Source organism: Neofelis nebulosa, chromosome 5, assembly GCF_028018385.1.
Source record: "Neofelis nebulosa isolate mNeoNeb1 chromosome 5, mNeoNeb1.pri, whole genome shotgun sequence".
Lineage (NCBI taxonomy): Eukaryota > Metazoa > Chordata > Mammalia > Carnivora > Felidae > Neofelis > Neofelis nebulosa.
Genome location: NC_080786.1, coordinates 38688752 through 38714230, shown reverse-complemented (window position 1 = coordinate 38714230; position 25479 = coordinate 38688752). Strand labels below are relative to the sequence as shown.

General features: G+C 40.0%; 1 protein-coding gene across 11 annotated transcripts in view; it reads left to right on the top strand.

The window, feature by feature from the left end:
* SLC9A9 (solute carrier family 9 member A9) overlaps positions 1-25479 on the top strand; it is a 703484-nt gene that overhangs the window by 471818 nt on the left and 206187 nt on the right. For all 11 annotated transcript variants that reach the window (XM_058730134.1, XM_058730131.1, XM_058730132.1 and 8 more), the window contains 3 exons: positions 93-206; positions 1828-1939; positions 24189-24342. In XM_058730134.1, coding sequence (XP_058586117.1) covers positions 93-206; positions 1828-1939; positions 24189-24342 — 380 coding nt within the window. The remainder of the gene's footprint in view (positions 1-92; positions 207-1827; positions 1940-24188; positions 24343-25479) is intronic.

Here is a 25479-nt window from a genome sequence, read left to right as displayed (position 1 = left end):
GAACCATCCACTCACCAAAACAGTCACAAGATATTAAGTGGATTCAAACCTAAGTCATAATTAATGGTTTTTGGTTTCTGTTTTGTTTTCAGCTGTTTGAATTTATGAACTTCCTGGCTGAGAATGTCATCTTCTGTTACATGGGCCTGGCGCTGTTCACGTTCCAGAATCATATCTTTAATGCTCTTTTTATACTCGGAGCCTTTGTATCCTTTGAAATACAGAACATGGAGTGATGAGGGAAAAGAATAAACTACTTACTTTTACTCATTCTGTTAAATTGTTAAAGTAATTTCCTCAAGTTTACTGCAAGCCTCAAATTTCTGGCAGATACGTAATTTCTAGTTAGGAGAGAAAAGATGCTAAGAAATTCAGACCTTTATTAAGTGCTTATGGTTCAAGATAAGAAGTTTGGAAAATACTGAGAGAAATAAACGAGGAAAACTAAAGGAGAATAGAATACTCAAAAATAAATATTCAAAAGATATTTATTTTCTGAATATTCAGAGTATGTTTTTAAATTATAAATCATTTACATAAAAATATGTCAATCTACTCTTTACAGAGAAATATACTTAATCTGCAGTAGAATGTGTCAGAATATAGCCAAGATTACTAAGCTTTAGAAATATTTTCATTAGAAGATGGCAAAATCTTTTCTCCAGCGAAGACTTTGAAAATAGGATACACAGAGTAAAAATCAGATGAAATTGGCATTATGGATGTGCTTTCAATGTCTTAATCATTGTGTACATGTAAGTCTATTTTAATAAGATAGCCCTTTCCTATAAGTAAAATAACATAAAATGTAGGCCTTACTTTTAATGCAGAGGACTTTGGGAGCTCTAGGCCTGGGGTAATAAGCATTCCCCAGTAGGAATGGATGTCTGTCTGAAAGGATAGTGAGGTGCTGGGGATGTCTCCAAGGACAGTCAGCAACTGTTGTCCTTCTTTCCACTTAGGAACTAGGCAGATGTCCTATCAGATCACAGGCAGGTGATCTTGACAGCCAGGAGAGCTGACCGCACTTCTGTAAGCCCTGCTCCAGCTAAGCACCTGCGTTTGCCTCTTGTCCTCTTTTCACTGAACATTCAGCTGAACTCTCCAATCTCATCCAACCCTACATCGTAGACGGTAGCTCCCTCTTCCCAAATAACTGCATCCTATTTAAGGACAAACTGGGATAGACAGACTATCAGGGCAGGAGTCCTGGGTGACAAAAGGGGAGAGATGACTCCCATCAATATTTTCCTAGATTTTAACCTACAAAGCTTGGACTTCAGCACAATACCTCCTAAAGCAGCAGCTGTATTATACATCTAGACAAGCAATTCCTCTTAAAGTCAAATCAACTAAAAGAAAAACGGAAGTGAAGCTTGCTAGATACAGGGAGTATAAACTGATGGAAAGTAAGATGGCAATCATGAGCAGAAGTACATTTATCCTTTCTAAAGTGCTGCTTGAAAAGATAATGCCACAGCCTCTGAACGGTCTCTGCCTCACATTTGGTGGCAGAGTTGAGCAAAGAGTCAGTCATCAGCAACATAAATGTGATGAGAAAATTTCCAGTGATTGAAATGGTATGGGGCTAACAATTCTAAACCAAGTAGATATTCAAAGAAAAGCAGAGTTCTCTATTATTTCTGGAAAGGAGTTGACATTTAAAGATGAGTTTTGGCAGCAAGTTGGACAAACACGTATTGACATATTTGTCCCTGTTTTCTGGGTCATAAAGTAGAGAAGCTTAAGAACGTAACAGTGACAGCTCAAGGACTGGCACCCTCAATTGTAGCATTTTCCTCAATGTTTTTCCGTGCTTATCTATAGCTGGCAATTTTTCTGGCCAGAGCCTGCAACATATACCCCCTCTCCTTCCTCCTGAATCTGGGCCGAAAACAGAAGATCCCCTGGAATTTTCAGCACATGATGATGTTTTCAGGTATGTGAACTGTTGTGTGTTAGCACTACTGTTTTCTCACTTTTGCAGCACCTGGAAAGCAGGAGACGTAGAGACCTCCTGATTCTCTTACCCCCATGGCTATCTACTACTCTTTACCCCATCATTACCTAGTGCCATGCTGGTACTCCATGAGCAACAGGGGGATTTCTCTTTCCAGAAGGAAAATAAAACTGAAGTATCTGCCAGAAACTGGCCTAGAATGGGTATTAGACATTCCCCTAACTTATTTCAGATCAATTTTCATATCAGAGAATTTGCATAGTCATTTCACAAATTGCATACTTGAAGGTAAACAGTATGTAAATGGTGCCACATTTGTCCAGTGTTAAGACTTCTCCTTACAGGGTCGCTGGGTGGCTCAGTAGGTTAAGTGTCTGACTTCGGCTCAGGTCATGATCTCATAGTTCGTGCCTTCAAGCTCCTCATTTGGCTCTGTGCTGACAGCTCAGAGCCTGGCACCTGCTTTGGATTCTGTGTCTCCCTGTGTCTCTTTCCCTCCCCTGCTCTCTTGCTCTCTCTCTCTCTCTCAAAAATAAATAAACATTAAAAAAAAAAAAAAGACTTCTCCTTAAAATCCCTGTTCCTTCCCTATGCAAAACTCCAGGAACTTCCCATGGTTAATACACAAGTAACTCATATCTAAGTATGTTCAGTTATTAGTTGAGAAAACAGGTATTAATTGTGCACTTACCTATTGCCCAGAGCAGTTCTAAACACGGGTGTATTAACTGACAAGCTCTCTGCTCTCAAAAAGCTATGTTCTACTTATTTAAACCATACCTGAAGGTACCTTATTCCAAAAGAAAATAAACCAAATGAATTTTCTGACCCTGAACTACTCTGGGAATGGTGATTTCTTTCTGTTCAATCAATTTTCCTACCAGCAGTCTTTCCTTATTCAGAAAGCTTTTTCCTTACATGCCTTCTATGTGTGAATACACTTACATTACCCTCAGAGGCAGTTCGTGGGAATATATCTGAGAGTATAATAAACACTCTCAGAATAGAGCAAACAAATAGAATTTGGGGCATACAAGGGGATATGGAAAAACTGAGGGAAACTATCATTTATTGAATATCTACTATCTGCCGCTCACTATAGATCAGTTCTATGAAGTATATATTAAACCACTTTGTAGATGGAGAAACTGAAGTTCAGAACCTCACACAGGTTGTGTAACTTGGGCAAGGAACAAAGCATTCCTAAATCCAGGTCTGTGAGACTCCACTTTGAACCCACCCAAGTGTCTCAAAATCCACATTTTCAGAAGTAGTACTAGGAATAAAAGGCTTGTTTCACCTTCAGTTCCCTTGTAGCCTGTTCCACACAGTAAGGGGTGGGTAGTTCCCAGGTTGAGAAGGAGTTATTTAATCAAGTATGGAAAAAAAATGAAGACCCAGAGTTTAAAATTGCCCTTGTGTGGGCCTCTGACCATGCTTCCCTCCATTTCCAGATATGCCAAAGTGAAAGAGTCATAAAGAGAATAAGTTCAACTGACAGGTGATCTTTGACTTAGAACAGCAATGAACTTTGGAAATGAGTTGAGTTCTATTATGGGTAAACAAAGGCAAGTTTGATCATTTGTAAATAGGAAGTCAGCACTGAGCTGCACTTTTGCAACCCAATTCTGGAAATGGAAAGCACTTTTCCTTCCTTCCCATCAAAACATCCGTAGTTTTACTCCAGAGAATAACTACTTTGGCTTATTTTTAAAACTCAAGTATTATATTTTAAACAATGCTTTATTTTACAAAGATCACTTCTGAGAAAGGTGTGAGGTTTGGGATAGCCATGTCAGGGTGTGAAGCGCCTGCCCAAATGGCCACCTGGCTTGATGATTCCTCCAGGGTTTGGCACCTTCTGTGTTTGCTTAGCTTTAGGAGTAAAGCTGTGCTAAAAACTGAGGCCAGCAGTATGTATGACCCAGGGATGTGGGTAGGCCCAGAATTTTTTTTAAAACTCTTTTGTTTTAATTTTTTTAATGCTTATTTTTGAGAGAGAGATAGATACCCTGAAAGAGCATGAGCAGGGGAGGGGCAGAGAGAGAGGGAGACACAGAATCCAAAGCAAACTCCAGGCTCTGTTCTGTCAGCACAGAGCCTGATGCAGGGCTTGAACCCGTGGACCTTGAGATCATGACCTAAGCCAAAGTCGGACACTTAACCGACTGAACCACCCAGGCCCTCCTAGGAGGCCTAGAATTTGATGGTATCTTTATGATATTCTAAGGCCAGGAGTCAGCAAACTATGACCTTTGAACCAAAGCTAGCCCACACCAATTTTGTAAATAAAGTTGAAACACAGCTACACTTTTTTGCTTATATACTGTCTTGTCTGTTTTTGCATTATAAAGGCAGAGTTGACTTGTTGCCACAGAAACCGCATGGCCCACAAAACATAAAATATTTACTATCTGGCCTTGTTCTAAAGCATCTTCACCCTCTAGGGGGACAACAATAACCCCCATGACATAAAGGGAGTTGATATTATTAGTTTAATTCAGGAGAATGCCAATCAGCTAGTTCCAATTATCAAAAAGACTATCATGCCAAATTTTTAGGACACTTACTGTACATGATTATAATCCAGAGACTGACACCCATTGTCTTCCACACTGAGCATCTGTGTCATCTGCTGAGCATCAGTCACTCACTGTTAGCAGTTCAGCAGCTTGACCTCAAAGTCAAAGTGGGCTTCTTTTTATAAATTTGACTAGATTTTTGTTTTGTATGCTGTTCACATTGAAGTGAATCTGAACAACAAAGAGATTGGGTTACTTATTCTATTTTTAATGCCATTTTAATTACAAGTTAATAATATTGATGATATTCCCAATATGATGGGAAAAACATTGGATTTTCCACTAAAAAGCTATCTTCCTAGCTTTAAAATGAAGAAATTGCAATGTTATATGGTTACATAATGGAATCATAGATATTCAACTCAAAAGTCACTGTAAGGGTGCCTGGATGGCTTAGTAGGTCTGACTTTGATTCAGGTCATGACCTCACAAGTTTGTGAGTTCGAGCCTCACATTGGGCTCTCTGCTCTCAGTGCATAACTCGCTTCGGATCCTCTGACTCCATCTTTCTCCACCCCTCCCCCACTCATGTGCTGTCTTTCTCTCTCTTCTCTCACTCTCTTTCTCTCTCAAAAATAAATACAAACATTTTTTTAAAAGTCACTCTAAACTTTCTAAGACCTTTTAGGAGCAATGAGTTGAGACTCAGATATAGACCAAGGTAGGATAGGCATTATTAGTCTCTTGCAGATTAAAAAGAGAGAGAGACAGAGTGAGTGAGACATAGAGAGATTGGTTATCTTGCCCACAATCTCACAACCAATTAGAGATGAAAATGAGACTTGAACCCAAGCCTCTTGACTTCAAATTTAGAGCCTTCTCACCCACATGACACTACTTCAGATTTACCCTCAAGTTCAAGAGAATTAAAACCAGGCCCTTCCTAACATAGGCCAATCCCAGCATGTCTAACATGTCTCTCATGCAAACCCAGTCATTGACCATTTTACAACAAATCAAACATTTGGGTGACACCCTTCCCAACCATCAGTTCAAGTTGTACACTGTGCCTACTGACCCCCATTGGAGTGTAGGAAGCATCAGGTGAGTTCACCATGTGCAGGGCAGTATTTGTCTTCAGAAAAGAATGTTCCAGACTCAGCTTTGATTTTCTGTGTGAATTTTGACATGTTCTGCCTTCACTCAGGATCTAACATTTTAAATGTATTTGCCAGGAAATAAATAATTTAAGAGGTCAACTTAAGGTAACATAAGCCAGAGGAGGAGGTAAAGAAGCAGATCACGTAACACACTGTCTAGCATTTTGGGGGCGTATGACAACAACACCCAGAAACCAGAAGAAAAAGCCAGTCCCTTTAAAGAATATTTGCTTTAGGGGAGCCTGGATGGCTCAGTCAGTTAAGCATCTGACTCTTGATTTCAGCTCAGATCATGATCTCAAGGTTTGTGAGACTGAGCTCCACATCAGGCTCTGCACACTGATTGTGGAGCCTGCTTGGGAATCTCTCACTCCCTCTCTCTCTTGCCCTCCCCTGCTCTCTCTCTCTCTCTCAAAAAATAAAATAATAAAAAAATTTAAAAATATTTGCTTTATAATATAGCCTAATGTTCTTAACTATGCCTAGAGTAGTTTGAGTTACCCAATAAGATGTATGGCTTTAGTAGCTCTCTGGCAGAATCCAGTTGTCCATACTCCAAAAATACATTTATTTGGAGCCTTTCTTTACATAGTTCAAAACATTTTTCAGAGTCCTGTAGAGATTGTAAACAATGACCCTTTATCTAAAATGGGGTGTGGATTTATTTACACATTTACTCATTCACAGTCTCCAACTATTCATTCAGCAGACATTCAATGACACATTCTTGGGTAGGTATTTAGGAACAAACACAGAGATATGGACCCTGCCCTTAAGAGACTTGCAGCCTAGAGAGAGCTTGGCTTTGTGTGGACTAAATTTGGTTCACTAAGACAGTGCACCTCAGGTGGTTCAAAACTCAGTCAAGGGGCACCTGGGTGGCTCAGTCAATTAAGTATCCGACTCTTGATTTTGCCTCAGGTAATGATCTCGCAGTTTGTGAGTTCAAGTCCCATATCGAGCTCTGTGCTGATGGCGCAGAGCCTGCTTGGGATTCTCTCTCTCTCTACTCTCTCTCTCTGTCCCTACCCCTGCTCATTCTCTCTCTCTCTCCAAATAAATAAATAAACTTAAAATATATTCAAAACCCAGTCAGATCAGAACAAGAACTTTGTCTTAATTGATTACACCTATCATCTAATAAATCTCTTCTATCATCTTTACCCTCACCTTATGCATACCCTTTTGGCACTGGGCAGGAGGATAGCTGGCAATGCCTGCCTAACAGAGGTGGATTCACTTGTAAAGCCAAGGAAGCTTATGCCTCAGGCTTCCTCATTCACACGGGCCCCTTCCAAGATCCTGGAGGGGCCCTGGAAGTGTATCTGATAGTATATAAAGTTGGTAAAAGATTTTTTTTTGTATTATTTTTCTTAAAGAGGGTGCCCCAAATATACAAATTTCCCCTGGAGGTGAAAGTTTACAAAGGGATCCCGTATTTATCACCCATCTCCTGGCAGTGAGTGGGGCCTGCAGTGAGCATTGAAACAAGGGCTTGGTGCCGAGTAGATTGCAGTGTTTTTGAGTAAAGCTCACATTGTTCATGGGTGACAGTGCTACTGCCGTCTCCACCCCAGCCTCCACCTTTTGCCACTACAGCCAGTGAAACTGAGTGAAACAACTGTCAGAACCCAGATTGAATTCCTCACCTGGCACAGACTGGTAATCTACACACACAAAGACTTGGAACCTGAAAATGAGGAATAGCCTCAAGTTCAGTAGTGGTCTCTCTGCCTTGGAAAGCTTTCAGTGATGCAGATTCTCTTTCTGGTAGCTAGGTTGCAGTTTAGAGTCAATTGGAGGAAGTTTACCCTGAGACATTTTTAAGGCCTTCTTTAAATTCAAGGCCAGGAGTTCGGAACTGCTTTGGTGTATCGTGTGACACCCAGCACAAAGGGCTTAAGAGGAACACTAAGCTCTCCTGAAACTGTTCCTGGTGCCCTGGAGCACAGCCCTAGTTAATGCCAGGAGTGAGCTGCCCCGCCCCAGCTCTCAGTTCCCTTGAAACCAAAGAGGCAGAGTTCTGTGGTTTAAATTAAAGGAGGAGATGTGCTTCGCACAAATTAGCTTTCCTATTGATGTGGTGCATATTACAAAGATCAGGCCTCTTGTTTTAATTCAAATCCATGTGCTACAATTTTTATTTAATTTAAAACTAAATAAGAGCCGGGAGTTGCTGGAAGGAGGGGAAATGCCAAGCCCAAGTGAGCCCTGGCAGCCCTCCTGAAACCACTGACTTGGAGACTGTGGCCTGCTGGGCTGCAGAGCCTCTGTGCAGAGCCACTGTGCTCGTCTGAATGGGAGGAAGGCCTGGAAGTGCCTGAGCAGGGTGAAGGAGCCTGACAACAGGTCAGAGAACATGCTTCTCGTTTGTCCATTTCTGCTCCTCTTGGGAGAGACATTGGAACCCTGATGTGCGTTACTGCATAAACTAGGAAGAATTTTAACCAGGACAGTGTGGCCAGAGTGTACCGATATAATATAAAACCTCATCCATAAGCTCATACTGCCATGAAGACAGCAGCACTAGCGTCCCCAGGCTCTGCTGCTTAATGTTGTTGTTGCTCATTTGGTTGTCCACCAGCACTCTTTATTAGCCTCCGAATGGCTGCCGGCCTCAAAGGATTAAGAGAAAGTCATGGAAGAAAAACTTAAATTAAGAAAATTTTTCCATTAGCATTCATCTTTCCCCCTCAATGGTAAAAAGACCACCACTGTTATTCAAGTGTTAGGGAACACTATGGCCAGCAGCTCACAGAACAGCAGTATTCTACAGAAGGACAACTTAAGAACCACTGGCGAGGTGGAGAAGACCACCTTTCCCCATGTCGTTTTGGTGAGCCATTAGTCAGTCATGCCATGGTCAGAGCCAATTTGAGACTGACTCAGAAGTGGCCTTACCCAGCTGACATATCAACTGCAGCCAGGAAGAAAACAAGAGGAATTCATGAAAGTAAAGAGCAAAAGTCATTGTCTCAGCACTGCTTAGGAACAAGAATCTGTGTCTGTTACTACCCGAGCTAATAGAACTCCATTAAGCTACCAGGACTGCCTCACGACAATTAACAGCCACCGTGTAAAGGGACACTTCCATGTTTTTGATCCTTGATAACCAAAAGTGCACTCCTCAGACCAGCGTTAACATCACTAGAGAGTTCCTTAGAAATACTGAGGCCAAACCTGCCTTCTAATAAGATCTCCAGGTAGGTCATGTGCATGTGAAAGTTTGAGTAGCACATCCCAGAACATAATCACAATTCATGGTTTTCTGTTCTGAACCTCTTTCTTCAATCTATTCCTTCTACCTTATTCTGTTTTGCCTTAGACCCTCCTAGATGCCAGTCTTCTTGTTCTTCCTTTTGCCGTCTGATCAGCATTAACAATGTTTACCCAGTTACTGAGTTTCTTCCACTTCCTTGAGCTTGCTGAAGTCTTTCCCCCTACTCACTCAGGCTTTCCCTCTGCTCAAAACCCTTGCCATACCCATGCACCTTCACTCTTTTATTCAACTAATTTCTTTTTTTCTTCAGATCTTGACTTAGACGTCACTTGCTATAGGAAGCCTCGATAACTCCATCTGGGTTGGTCCCTCTCATCTGTTTCCAGAGCACCCAATACTTCTCCTCTCCTGGTACCCTTCAAATTCTATCATGAATTTTTGCTTGCCTGTTTGCAATCCCTTCTATGCTAGAAGGTTTATAAACCCACATCAGCACTCAGCACATTAGATGAAATGGAGTACCCCTCCACAAATAATTGGTAGATAAATAAGCAAATAAATGAACAACCTACAACATGTTCTACCCAACTAAAATTGTACATTACACTAAAATGACCACTTAAGGACTATCCATTCCTGTTCTGTCAGCCCTAGGAACTCCTAATTCCAGAATTGGTCCATGGGAACCTCTCAGACCAAGCTTACCTGGTTCCACAGGTAGGAGCCAAGCAACGATAATTTTAAGGAAAGAGATCAACAACTAAAACATTTCGTTTTTTAAATGAAAGAAAATACTTTCACCCTTCACTGAGTGTTGATAACAGTAAACATTGTTAATACTTCACAAAAGTACCGTTTGGATCTGAGAGTATTTTTCAAATCTTTGCCTGCTTTATGTTGGAGGGATGTGTTTGTTTTTCCGTTAAAAAACTTAGATCTTTCAGGACACCTGGGTGGCTCAGCTAGTTGAGAGTTGGACTTTGGCTCACGTCATGATCTTGCAGTTCATGAGTTCAAGTCCCACATCAGGCTCTGTGCCGACAGCTCGGAGTCTGGAGCCCACTTCTGATTCTGTGTCTCCCTCTCTCTCTGTCCCTCCCCCGCTCATGCTCTATCTCTTTCTCAAAAATAAACATTTTTTAAAGAGAATTGTTTTAAATGAAAAATAAAATAAAATAACTAAGATCTCATTAAAAACCCTGAGACTTACATGAGCCAGGTGATTTGAATCAAGATCAGGCTGACTCTAACTTCAGCTTGGGAAAAGATTTCTTTAGATGCATATACAAGGATTATTTGAGAGTCTGAGCCATCTAAGCAACAGGCTCTTTCTTACCTTGCCTCTTCCCTTCTTCATAATTCCAGAGAGACAGACTGGATGTGGTCAAGCATTCCTTGCCAGGCCTACCTCTTTGCAGTCCCCTCACTCAGAGTCCAGTGTTCTCTCACCGTCCCATGCTATATATCTTTCCTTCCCTGGCCATTTCTTGTGCAATTAATTAGGCCACTATTTCTCCCTTACCAGTGTATGGGAATTAACTATCTGCAGCATAGGCTCAGAACTTTTTCTTCATTAGAGGAGATGAACTTCCACTGAGCCCTCATCTCTCACTGTGGCCTGGGGTAGGCATTAGTGAGCAAAGTAGACAACTGACATAGGTCTTCTGGTCTTCAAATGGGACAGAATTAACCAGCTTATGCAGGAAATAAGACATGAAAAGTGTTTTAACCAGTGTATCAAGCAGTCACAGAAAAAGTCACCTTGAATAAGAAATAACCATGAGCACCATTGCTGTGAACAGAGTAGACAGATATAGTAGGCCCATATGAATTTCAGATGTCATTAAATCCTCATAGCTTCAAAGGCTGAGAAGCGTTTATTTTGGTTATGATAAATTCAGAACATCTGAGAACTAGTTTAGACCTGTGGCCAGCCCCATAGAGTTGTTTTCTCCTATTATTAGGTCAAAACGTTATCATTCTTCACTTAGCTCCAAAATAAATTTATAATAAAAATTTCCAGCTCTTGAATTTTAAGCAACAAATTAGATTCTGCCATTTGGCACACCACAATATTTTCTGAATATAAACTGCTGTTTTGGTGAAGTGCACTGAGCTCAGGCTTTCAAGCAGGCTCAGCCACACAGAGCTACATGATTAACCCTCTCCAAATTTCGGCTCCCTTGGCTGTAAAATAGGATAATAATACTTACCTTAGATGTTCAATGTTGAAAATAGAACTAGAAAATATATTTAAAATGCCTGGCATGGAACTGCCACCTAGGAAATACTCAACGGGTGGGAGTTTCTATCACTTTCTTTAACTACCACAGATGAGACAGCCATTAGTGCTTTACAGAGACATGATTCATATAAACTCACAACTGCTCTCTGGAAAACCTCCTATCAGAGACTGAGGTTTTCATTCCAGAAAATAGGCTTGACTATCATATCGCTGCCAAAGATACCATCTCAGGCCAGTGTGAAGTGTTAGTGACACACTCATGGAAGACAAGGACTCCTCTTTCCTTCCTTCCCTTCATTTAAGGACAGTTGTTGACATTCTGCCTTTCTTTCTAGCAGTGACTCACTCCTGGCACTAAATACATAAGTCAAAGTGCTATAACTCCATGTACCAGTTTTTATGAGAAAAATGTGGTGTAGCCCACTCTGGGACAAACTGACCCATGCATAATGTCACAGTCTACTTAGACATTTATTGAGTGTGCAAAAGAGGCAAGATCTTGTAGGTAACCCAATCATCCTATCTAGTGAGAGAGTGCAGCCAACAGGAGCATGCCAGCCCCTGAAAGCCACTGAGTGATGAAAGGAGACAATCCAGAGTGCCTGTCACCTCTCCCTGTTTCAAGGATAAGATTCTAGGATACATAAAAAGAAATAATTTTATCATTTAATTCAGGAAATTTCTGTGTACGTTTCAGTTTTTCAGGATGTCCAGAATTCAGAAATATCACAAATATCTGATAATTTTAACCAAATTAACCTGTCCATTGAGGCAAACAAATAATCTACTTTATTTTCCCCCATTTTCTGCCTGAATTTGCTTACTAACTGCTTGCTTGTTTGGTTATAATGTAGACATAACCTTAGAAAACTATCAACACACATGAACTGAGTTCAAAAAGGATGTCTGTCTGTGGTAAGCACCAATCCCTCTAATTCTGCCCTCAGGTTCTATGGATAGAGTTTGAAAGAAGTCACTAAAGATTGACCCAAGTTATATGCACAAATGAGAAAGAAGCAGTTACTTTCAAAAATGCCGGTGCTGGGGCGCCTGGGTGGCTCAGTCGGTTGAGCGTCCGACTTCGGCTCAGGTCATGATCTCGCGGTCTGTGAGTTCAAGCCCCGCGTTGGGCTCTCTGCTGACAGCTCAGAGCCTGGAGCCTGTTTCAGATTCTGTGTCTCCCTCTCTCTCTGCCCCTCCCCCATTCATGCTGTGTCTCTCTCTGTCTCAAAAATAAATAAACGTTAAAAAAAAAAAAAAAAATGCCGGTGCTAAATGTCCAGAGAGCCATTAAGTAATTTAGGAATTTTTAGCGTTAGCTCTGATATATTAGAAGGATTCAAATGCTATTTGGGCAACCAAGTCTTTCACAGATAGACCAAACCTCTGTGACTAGGGCTGGGTCTCAGGCCCACTGCCCAGTCTTCCTCTGCTTTTGCCTAGAAATCTTCCTTCCTAAAGCACCAGGAACTACTTTAGAAACCCATGGTTCCACATGAGGAAAGAAACAGACACCAAGGCAGGTGCCCTGCCTGTGAATGACAGCCTTGCCCTCCCTTTATAGGATCCTCATCCCACTCACCACCCACTTCCCTTAGCGTCTGAAAAGTGTCACTGGACTTTCCTGAAGCTGTTTTTTAAATTCCACAAGTAAACGTGAAAGTATGCATGTTAACAAGTATTTTTAAATGCACGCCATTCAGGAGGATTGTGTGCTATCCTTCCTCAACAGATTTCTTCCTTCTGATTGTTTTCAATTGTTTTTTTTTCCTGGCAGGAAGCTAATTTTGGCTGCAAAAGGAAATGGGGGTTTTGACAGGAGAGTCTAAAATGGGTCATTGTGGATTAGGGGAGACTGATGCTGAGAATAGGAGAAAGAGAAAGAAAGAATAAGAAGTCGTGCAGAAAGAGTAGGGGAGGAGGAGCAAAAGGGAAAATAGCTATTTTAAAATGTTACCTCAGATTGATCTTCTGCTTAGGAGAGGGGAAGAAAATTTTCTTTTTTGCATTTTTCCTTAAAACTCAAATTTAAGATAACCATGATTCTTTTATCTTTGTTGTGAGTTAAATATTCAAAAGGGGGGATGAAACAGATTGATAACCAGCCAAACATTTATTATGTAACCTTGGCCACTCCTAGCCTCTATTTTCTCACCAGTTGAAAAAGTATTCTGTGATGCTACAGGGACATGTAGGAGAAAGAGAGAGTTAAGGTAGAGAGCTTTAGGATAAGCTAAGCTGCTGGAATTCAGAGACTCTCAAAATTCACTGGTTGAACCATAGTAGTAAATCCTCTCTGGTTCGTGTTACAGGCCAGGGTTGATATTGACATGGAAGCAGGGAAAATGATGCCTCTCCTCTAGATGGTGACTCAAACATCACCAGGCTCTTTCCATATTGTAGCATCATAATTCCCTAAGTCAAGAATTCTAAAAGTGTGGTCCCTGGACCAGCAGTATCAACACCACCTAGGAACTTATTTGAAATATACATTCTTGGGCCCCACCATAGACCCATGGAATGAGATACTCTGGGGCTGAATGTCAGCAATCTGAGGTTGAACAAGTCTTCCAGGTGATTCTGATGTAGCTAAAGTGTGGGAATCACTGCTACAGGGACTCCCTGTGATTTATAACTGGCCAATGGAAGAGGAAAGAGAGACTGGAGTAGGAACATCCACTTCATAGAAGCCTTGGCCTGGTAGTGACATCTGTCACTTTTGCTCTTGTTTCACTGTAAGAACCTCCCATCTGTCTATACCTAGCTGCAAGAGATGCTAGGAAATGTGGTTTATGCAGTTACAGCAGCATACCATGAATGATAAGAATAGGTTAAATAGCCATCTTTGCCAAAATAGCCCTCCACAGTAGGAACATTATCACCATTTATAACATTGCTCCTATGGGAAAAAGCAATCCAGTGTCTACACTAGGATTTCTCAACCCCAGCAAACTATTGACATTTGGGGCCAGATCATTCTTTTCTGTGGGGGCTGTCTTGTACATTATAGGATGTTAAGCAGAGACCCCTGGTCTCTACCTACAAGATTAACAGTAGTGTCCTCTGCCCCCTAGTTGTAGACAATCACAAATGTCTCCAGACATTGCCAAATATTCCCTGAGGGGACAAAAATCACCAAAGTTGAGAACCACTTGTTTTAACAGAAAACTTATAAGTTGACTTTTGAAATGCAACCTGGCCATAAGTTGGGTACTACTTACCAAATATTGGCTTTCTTCTGATCTGTTAGCCTTTCTTTTGAAACTCTGTTGAAGATTTCAGCTAGTGGCAAGGATTATTCCACAGTTTACTACCACATCCACCTTACTTACATAAAAATAAACTTCCAAAGCCAGAGGCATCTATGCATGTTGACTCAGAGCCAGAGCTAATCCTATTTACAGTACCCTTCCTGGCTGCTCAAGGCATCCAAAAACAAACTTCATTTTATGCAAAAATATACCAAAGTTATGTTGCATTCCTTCTCAGTGACCTTAGGTTTAAATGATTCAAGTTCAGGAAGAGAGATGAAGGAAAGAAAGTTCTGCTTGTCTAATACAGATTTAGTTTAAAAAAAAAACTCCATTTATTTTGAATTCAGTGGAAGGCTTTTCCACTGAAACAATCTGTTGGTATCGCTTCCATGTGATAAAATGATGTTGAACTGAAAATGGAACTGTGTAGCAAGGTTGTACTATCCTGGAAAATGTATTTTGAAACCAGACTGACATTTTTGCTGAAAGTGGTTACTTACCCTTTGCAAGGTCATGGGACTTCCACAAGGGTAAAAGCAATACATAATTCAATTGTAGGTCCACTGTAGGGTTTGATTTATCAGATTAATGATAAGAAAGTGTAAAATCTTTGAAATCAACCCCCTAACAGTACTCTAAATGAAAGGAAAAAAAGGATCGCAATTGATTATATCCCAAATGGGAAGAAAATCAGCAAAATAACTCATCTTAGAGATCTTTCCTTTAAGGGATGGGTCAATTTCTGTGTCCATCTACTGCTCATTTTCTTTTGGGTTCCAGCGTGTTCCAAATGCAAATATGACCTTTCCCTCCTCCATTCATTCATGGATTCATCCAGTAGCACTAGATATGCTTTCACCGTGCTTGCTTTCTTGTGAAGGGACATGGATCTTAAAGATTGAAAAATAAGCATTAGAATTTATTTCAGATGTTGGTAAGTGCAATAAAAGACAGGCAAAGAAGACCTGGGTGAAACTGGAGGATACTTGGATGGCATGGTCAGAGCAGCCTTTCTGAGGACTGAGATGAGGAAGAACAGCCAAGGGGCAGTCTGGGAGGAGGTGGAGGCAGGAGGAGCAGCAAGTACAAAGGCCTTGAGGCAAGAACAGACTTGGTTTAAAATAAACTGTATCTTCCTACACTTTTCAAGCTCCAAACTTCCCTCCCATCTTCCCACTCTCCCCAGTAAAAAGACTAACCTCTCCTTTGAACTCCAGACTCTTAGATCCAACTACCCACTCAATCTCTTCATTTGGATGACCAACAGGCATCTTGGATTTCAAATAGCCAGATCAGTATCCTTGGTATCCCTCCTACACCAACATGCATTTCCCACAGTTTTCCCCAATTCTTCTAGTGGCTCAGGCCTTAAGTTCTTGGAGTTCTCTCTTCTTCTTATACCCTTCATCCAACCCATCAGCAAATATTGTCAACCTTTGAATTAGTCAGGCATCTGCCATGCTTCCACTCTAGTCTGATTCTCTTTCATTTCTTGCCCAGACTAATGCAGCAGCCTCCTGACTGACCTCCTACCTCCAGTCTTGATATCAGGTTTTTTTTTAATGTTTATTTATTTGGGGGAAACAGAGAGACAGAGTGCAAGCAGTGCAGGGGCAGAGAGAGAGGGAGACACAGAATCTGAATCAGGCTCCAGGCTCCAAGCTGTCAGCACAGAGCCCGATACGGGACTTGAACCCACGAAGTGCAGGATCATGACCTGGGGCGAAGTCGAACGCTCAACCAACTGAGCCACCCAGGTGCCCCAATATCAGTTTTTGATAGCAGGGCCAGAGTGATGCTTTTAAGTAGAATAGATCATATCATTACCCTGCCATAAACCTTCCTGAAATTTTCCATCTCAAAAAAAAAAAAATTCAGTCAGTGTGCCTGGGTGTCGCAGTCAGTTAAGTGTCAGACTTTTGACTTCAGCCCATGTCATGATCTTGCAGTTTGTGGAATCCATCCCTGCAATTGGTATCTGCTCTGGCAGCACAGAGCTTGCTTGGGATTCTCTCTCTCCCTTACTCTCTCTGCCCCTCCCCTGCTCACACTCCCTCTCTCTCTCTCAAAATAAATAAAATAAATTTTAAGAAAATAAAAATTTCAGGGGCGCCTGGGTGGCTCAGTCGGTTAAGCGGCCGACTTCGGCTCAGGTCATGATCTCGCGGTTCGTGGGTTCAAGCCCCGCGTCGGGCTCTGTGCTGACAGCTCAGAGCCTGGAGCCTGTTTCAGATTCTGTGTCTCCCTCTCTCTGTGACCCTCCCCCGTTCATGCTCTGTCTCTCTCTGTCTCAAAAATAATAAACGTTAAAAAAAAAAAAAATTTAAAAAAAAAAAAAGAAAATAAAAATTTCAAAAACCTTGCTATTCAAGAGCCCAGAATGATCTGGCTCTGTTACCTCTTTGGCATTATCTCTTTCCACTCCCTACCCCCTGCCACATTCATTCCATTCCAGCCATGCCAGCCCCTTTGCTGCTACTTGAACATACCAGACATATCCTTACCTCAAGGACTTTGCATCTACTGTTCCCGTAGCATGGAATGCTTTTTTTCCCAGATACCCACATGATCTCTCCTCATTCTATTTTTTTTTTTCTCCTCATTCTATTACAGTCTCTGCTCAAAAATCACCCAGCCAGAGTGACTTTCCTAACCACCCTAAACACAGTTATTCAATTTATAAGTATATACTGAGTTTCATGTTTTGAGTACTGTGAGCATAAGGAAGATGTAATTCCAACCTATAAAAGACTAAGAGTTGAGAGTAAATGACAAATTAAACCACTGATTCATTTCAGAATATCATTTACTAATACAAGTGACATGACAATATGTTTTATTTCTAAGAAAGAAAGAGGATTTCTAAGGATTTCTAGGAAAGAGAGAACAATGTGGACTGGAGTATTCTGGGGAAATTTCATGGGGTAGAATATATGCAGAAAGAAGTGAAAGGGATTGACAGTGGGGGCATGGCACAGAGGTAAGGACAGCAACTGTTTATGGGAAGAGATGAAGAGCATCTTGTTGGTATGAAAATTCTCAGTGGGAGAAGAGGAGGGAAAAGTGGGGTAAGGTTCTGATTCAAAGGTTTCTGTGGGCTGTGGGAAGCCACTTACAGTTGCTGGGTCTGATCAGAACCTGATAAAGCTAGGTTTTAAAGTAACTGTTCAGAGGAATATAGTCTGGAAAGAGGAGAGGATGGAGGCTGTGAGGCCAAGGTACCAGAGTGTTGGCCAGCAGCATAGTCAGGGTCTAAGGTAATGGGCCTTGGACCTAGGTGGTACAGTGAGAAGTGAGAGGAGCCTGAGATATCATGTAACCCATTCTCCACTGAATCCAAATCTCTAGAGTCAGGACACTAGCATCAATAGCTACATATATTTTTAAGTTCCAAGCTGATTCTGATGGGTACTACTACTTAAAGACCGTAAGTTTCATCTTAAAACCTCCGTTTAGATATGAGACAACACAGATCCCAATAACGCAACCTGCCTATGACCAAACAACATATTAGGAGCAGGCCTGAGAACAGATCCCAGGTCTCTTGATTCTCAATATAAGGTTTTAAGAGTCTCAATAAATAATAAAAGGGCAGAAACTGAACTTGCAGAAACAATTACTCAACCATTTCATTAAACTAGAAGGTATCAATTGTTTTTCTATATGTAATCTGGAATCAAAAACAGAGAACATTCATGCATTCATTGATCAATAAATATTTATTGAGCACCTATTATGTGCTTGGCATTGCTATAAGTGTTGTGGATAAACAATAACTGGCCAATTGCAATGTAATGTCATAAGTCCCCTGATAAGGGAAGCACAGGTTGTACTAGGCACATAAATTAGTCCAACCCAGGCCCAGACCTCTGAGGAGGCTTCATAGAGAAATCAGTGGCTCATTTGAGCTCTGAAGATTAGTTGGAATTAGGTGAAGTCTAGGTGAGAGTTGTAAAAAGAAAGAAGTGGAGAGAATTTGGATAGGAGAAAATGACCATGTATGCAAAGACTTCTTGTGTCCCACCATTGATTACAGCTCCTTAAACATTACATATCTGTTGACAATGGTTTTGATTTGGACCCTCATGAGGTTTAGAAATCTTATCTTTTTCTTCATCAGACTGTACATGCAAATATACACTTTACACCTCTAATGTACCTTATCTCCATTTACCTGTTAAGAGAGTCATATTTGAAGGACCATGGGCCCTGCAAGAGAGGAGCCCCAACTTCCTCACTATTGCATATACCCACTGTGTCTTGGGTAATGTATAGCACATAGTGAATGCTCAGTAATTTAGTTTTTGACTGTTGTTTTGTACCTTTAGTAAAAGTGCCTTAGGGAGTACTTATATTCCTGTGATTTAAATGTAGCTGTATCTGACCTTCAACCATTCAGAACGCATTTGCAAATTTATAGCAGATTAAGTTTCAGTTTTGCTCTTTAAAGATAAACAGGAAGCTGCATATTTTCTGCAGCAGGGGTCCTTGCTAGGAAGCTTTCCTTAGTTCAATAGTCTTCTATTGTTATGAATAGAACATCAATATAATTAACATAAGAATCCCTTAGAGGCCAATTTTAAATGAAACCACATTTAATTGCAGGTAATTCTTTTATTCCCCAAGATCAGGCTAACTTTCCAACCGAATATGTGAAATATGTCATATCTCTGCAAAGTAAACCCATCTAAAATGTAATAGTATAGTCTATCAACCCCCAAAGGTATAGAATCATTCCCATTAGTTGATGAAAGCAAAGAGAAAAAGAAAGGTAAGTCCAAAGGGTCAGTGTACCCATAAGACAAAACAAAACACAAGTTTTGACAATGAATTCTGGATTTTCTGAGTTTCCAAGCAAAATGGACATATTCTTTAGAAATAGTGTTTTGCTAAAAGAAACTCCTAAGTCAAAATTAATTTTTCATTTCTAGTATTTTGCTGATAGGTGAAGTAATTTATTTCAATTCTAAAGCCCTCTGTTTCCCAAATCCATGGTAAGTAGATAGGATAGGTGTACACAGAATCTCCACAAAGCACATGGACTGAATTGTGTCCCCTCAAATTCATATGTTGAAGTCCTAATCCAACATGATGCTTTTGGGGATGGAGTTTGTGGGAGATAATTAGGTTTAGATGATGTTATGAGGGTGGGGCTCCTGTGATGGCATTACTGCCCTTATAAGAAGAGACACCATACAGAGCTTGCTTTTGCACAAGAAGGTAGCCTTCTGAAAGCCAGGAAGAGAACTCTCACCAGAATCCACCATGCTGGCACCCTGATCTTGGCCATCCCCACCTCCAGAACTGTGAAAAATAAATTTCTGCTATTGCAGCTATGCAGTCTATGGTATTTTGCTACGGCAGCCCATCTGGTATTTTGTTATGGCAAACTAAGACACATGTATATTGAATGAAGCAATGAATGGCCATTGGTTTGGCAATAGTCTAGGCTGAAAATGTGTGATAAGTAACTTCAGAATCATAAAGAATGAGTGGAATATAGGCACTAGTTTTTATCTGGAGTTCTAAAATAGCCTACCTTTGTCCACTTATAACCTCACCTGTCTCAGTTCCATGCTTCCCATGGTGCCAGGCTGTCTCACAAGTGGCATGTGCCGTATGTGGCACATTTGACCAGGGCTACAGACAGATGATCCCCTGTCTAAAAATATCCTGTTTCTGTGGTTTGTCAGATGATCATCAAATGGAGAAAGCATCCTCTTGTCAACATTTTGGAGTTTGGCTCTTTTAGCAATGTATCTCAAACCTGCCAGAAGTAAAAGGCAGTGGCTGAACTTTTCCTTTTTTTATTTCTTCAAAGATCTTTACACTGAATCTCCTGTAAATAGAAAGTTTTATATAAAGGATATGTCTTATGAAGTCAGATAACAGCTATCTTTTGAGTATAGTTTTAAACCAAGAACTGCTCATGTATAGATAATTTAGATTTAAGAGCATAGTTACACTAGTTTAACATAACACATTATTAAACATATTTAGGAAAAGAAATGATTGTATACTTTCTTGCCCTTGGTACCTAACTTGAAAGAGTTTACAATAAGCATGATGTAACAATTTTTTTCTGTTATTCCAGTCTTTACTCTCTTCTTTCTCACAAAAATTCAAAGTTGAGACACACACACACACATATTCAATAAAATAAATACTTAAAGTGTCATCACTTAATATTTCTAATGCTCACCACCTAATTGGGGAAATGCTGCTTTGTTTCTAGCAATGCGAGCTTGAAGAGAAGAGAAAATGAAAAGATTACCTTCTATCTCTAATCTTGTACTGTGATTAAACACTGTGAGGAGCTTTACCTTGACCTATAAATTCTCTCCTCTGATACAGAAGTCTGTTGCAAGAGTTTCTTTTAGTTTTTGTTCCCTAATGACACCATTTGTATTTCCTGGAGAGGACATTATGAAAATATTCCCCAGTATTAAGGGTTATTAATATCCCTACTCTTTTGTTCCCAGCTGGGTCTGAGTGCAGGAACATCTCTAATGGAGGACTTTCCTTCTCAAGTACAGGCATCTCAAGTGTTCAGAATTTCTGATGTATAAGAATTTTTTATATTAATATCTACTTCAAATGTTATCTCCCTTATCTTCAGGCCATTTCCTTGTCTACATGGAAATTTAGAATAATTTCCTTCCTCCATTACATTTTGTTCCTTGAAGGTATTTTATAATCGGAGTACATGTTCCTCTCTCTTTTGAGGCTTCCTCGTTTCAGGCAAAATATGTTAAGTCTCTCTAGCCTAACCCTCTGAATCTTGTGTTATGCCACTTGTCTCTTGTATATTCGTGGTGTGGAGATAAGAAAGGAACATCATATCTAAGTTGGAAAGCCAGGGATATAAACCAAGCTATAGTTTTCTTCATTCTATCCTGTGTCCGGTTTCTTTTTCTTTTTTTTTAAGTTTATTTATTTATTTTGAGAGACACAGGGACAGCGTGAACAGAGGAGGAACATAGAGAAAGGGAAAGAGAATCTCAAGCAGACTCCATGCTGTCAGCACAGAGCCCGATGCAGGACTCAAACTCATGAACTGTTTGATCTTGACCTAAGCCAAAACCTGAGTCAGGCACTTAACTGCCTGAGCCACCCAGGCACCCCCACTGCGTCTAACTTCTAAAATTCTTTTAATGTGTGAATAAAAATTTGGAAATTTAGATGCAGTAAATGTTATAATAAATAGACCATTGAAATCTTATGTATGTGATTCAAACCTTCGTATAAGAACAGCCAAATCCCTACCTGTTAGACTTATTCTTGTTGTCCTTATAAATGTTTATTTGACCTGTTACTTGATGTAACAAGGCCCATAAATGTCTCACAAGTCTTGTGTTACCCAAGAGAGATCTTCCATTTTAACTTTTTTACTTTACTATGTGTGCTTTTACTTCTTTTTCAAAGCCTTCATCTCTGTTTTTACTTGTATCATCACACTCCGATTTGAAATTTTAACATACCTCTTGGAAATATGTTTAATGTGGATTCATAAAAATTCACTTAACTTACTATTATTAAAGAAGAAAAAAAACAAGAAAAAGCAGGTTTATTAGGTTGTTTAGATTATAGACAGTATAATAGTATGTACTCAGGCTAACGTAATTCTTAAACAGTTTTTAATTATTTATTAATTTCAGTGGTCCATAGGCTTGGTTTTTCTTATTATCTCACACATTTGATTTTTTAAAAGTAATTGTGCCCAGAAAGATTTTTTTGTAGATATAGGCAATATTATTCTAAAACTTTATGGAAAAGCAAAAAACTTAGAATAGTTAAAACAGTTGCAGAAACAAAATATAAGAATCATTATACCCAATATTAAGGCCTGCTATATATTTACAGTAATCAAGTTGGAGTGCTATTAGATAAAGGAAAGATACAGAGATAAATGGGACAGAATAGAGAATCCAGGAATTGATCCACACAAAATACCCAGCTGATTTTTAACAAAACTGCAAAAGCAATTCAATGAAAAAATTAAACATTCACAGGCAAAAAATAATAATAATAATAATAATAATAATAATAAAACCTCAACCTAAATTTCATACCTTATACAAAAATTGATTCAAATGATCATGGACTTAAGTGTAATATGTAAAGCTATACAACTTTTGCAAACAAATTTTAAAAACATAAGGAAAAATCTTTGGGACCTAGAGCTAAGCAAAGAAGTCTTAGACTTGACTCCAAACACATGATTCCTAAAAGGAAAATCTACAGATTAGACTTAATCAGTAAAAAGCTACAAAGTGGGAGGAAATATTTGCAAAATATACACCCAACAAAGGATAGTATCTAGAATATATAGGGGCACCTGAGTGGCTCATTGGGTTAAGTGGCCAACTTCAGCTCAGGTCACGATTTTGCGGTTCGTGGGTTCAAGCCCTGAGTCAGGCTCTGTGGGGATAGCTCAAAGCCTGGAACCTGCTTCAGATTCTGTGTCTCCCTCTCTCTCTGCCCCTCCCTCACTTGCATTCTGTCTCTCTCTCAAAAATAAACATTAAAAAGAAATTTTTTTAAAAAACTGGAATATATAAAGAACTCTCAAAACTCAACACTCAAAAATCCAACAACTCAATTAGAAAATGAGATAAAGACATGAAGAGCCATTTCATCTGAGAGGGTATAAAGATAACAACTAGGCACATTAAAAAATATTCAACACCATTAGTTATTAGCAAAATGCAAATTATTGGGGCACCTGGGTGGCTCAGTCGGTTGAGCATCCGACTTCAGCTCAGATCATGATCTCGCCGTTCGTGAGTTCAAGCCCCACATCAGCCTCACTGCTTCAAGCCCCACAGCAGTCTCACTGCTGTCAGCATGTCAGCACAGAGCTCACTTCAGATCCTCTGTCCCCCTCTTTGGAGGGTACAAGAATTTTGTACCCTCCAAAAAACTAAATAAATAATTTTTAAATAAGAAAACTGCAAATTATAAACTCAATAAAGCTACTACCACTCACCTATTAGAATGACTAAAGTTAAAAAATGGTGACAACATTAAATGCTGGTTAGGATGCAGAGAAACTGCATGACCTATACATTTCTGGTGGGAATATAAATGGTATGTAGCCATTCTGGCAAGCATTTTAGTAATTTCTTTTAAAACTATGCAGTCAGTGATTACACTCCTGGGCATTTACCTCAGAGCAATGAACACTTATGTTATATATACAGCAGCCTTTTTTGGAATAGCCATAGAACTGGAAACAGCCCAGATGTCCTTCCCCAGATAGATGACTAAACAAACTATGGCACATCCATACCATGGAATACTACTCAACAATAAAAAGGAACAAACTTCTGATATGTTCAGAAACCTGGAGGAATATCCAGAGAATTATTCTGAGTGAAAAAGTCCAATTCCAAAAAAACTACACACTTCATGATTCCATTTGATTCTTGAAATGGCAAAGTTATAGAAATGGAGATTTGATTACTGGTTGCCAGAAGTTAAGGAGGGAGTATGTGGGAGGGAAGTAGATGTGGTTATAAAAGGGCAACATGAGGGATGTTAGTGTGCTGGGAATGTGCCTTATCTTGACCCGAATCAACATCAAAATTCTGGTTGTGATATTGTACTTGTTTAGCAAGATGTTTTCATTGGGGAGAAAGTGGGAGAGAGCACACGATAAGTCTCTATTCTCAGGACAGCATGTGAATCTATAGTTATCTCAAAAAGTTTAATTTAAAAAAGTAATTGCGTTTGTTAGAAAATCAAAAAGATAAATTTAGTAAAATGAGAATGAGTTTCATGCAGATGTTCATTTTCTCTTATGCTTTCTTGGTTCCTCCCGTAAGGTTTGAGAGGAGCAATAGCATTTGCCTTAGCTATTCGGGACACAGAATCTCAGCCCAAACAAATGATGTTTACCACCACGCTGCTCCTCGTGTTCTTCACAGTCTGGGTCTTTGGAGGAGGAACAACCCCCATGCTGACTTGGCTTCAGATCAGGTGAGTGGCTCCATTCAGCAAAGGATGTCACTACGAGGCATGGCTTCACTGTCTCATTTGTGGTGTTGCTGATTTGGTCAGGAGTACAATGGCAGGTCTGTATGTTAACTTTCCCTAGGGTAAAGTTGACTTTCATTCACAAGGTGAAACAGTCTGTCCTCTCCTAGACCTATTACCAACTGAACTGACTTTTCTAAGAGTCCTAGAATTCTCAGGGTGATGTCTGCTTACAGTCGGTCTCTAGAAAGGAATTTATTTATCTATGAATTCTTCTATTCAGCAGTATTTATTGAAGACAATGTAGTATTCTCTGGAGTACAAAAATGAGAAATACACAGGTCTTGTTCTCAAGATATTCACAATTCAATAGGATTTATACAGAAAAACTGTAATACCAAGGAGAAAGTATATTTGTTTTGTTTTTAATTCTTCAAAGCACTTAGGATAGAATTGGGGACACAGGAAATACTTAAATATATTTGATTAGTGAACCATATGTTTAGTCAGAGGGATCCTATGTAGACACAAGTTAGATGGTTTCTCAAAGGAAAAGGCAATGAAGCTTCAGTCACAGAGCCTCCAAGAAGTGCCTGGAAGAAGATCGCTATAAACCTAAAGTATATAGATAGTGGATGGGTAGTGGCATCCACTGATTTGTTGATAGTAGATAGTGGCATCCATTGATAGGTGAGGAGTAGATAGTGGCATCCATTGATAGGTGAGGAGTCTGGAGGTCAGCTTAGGCCCAGCATCATTATGGCCTCCTGGGTGGCACAGCATGGGTTGTCAGATCATGGAGATGACCCAGAGGGAATTAACTACAACTGATTCCAGGCCAGACTTGGCCACCATGAGGCGAGGGATGGTTAAAGGCAGGGCTGTGATGTATTTAGGGAGCTGACAGGGCTCTGGTATAGTAGACAAGGTTGAAATTTGATTAAAATGAATAGCTTGTGCCAATTGTAAAAATGATAAATCTATTTTAAAATGTTATTGTCTTTATTTAAGTATATTTTTGACCTAGGTTCTGTTATATCCTGTCATATCCCAGGATGTAACAGTGCTTTAGGTAAATTTTATTTCTCAATGCTGTATATCTTGATGATCATGCAACCCCTCCCTGGTCCTCACCCAATC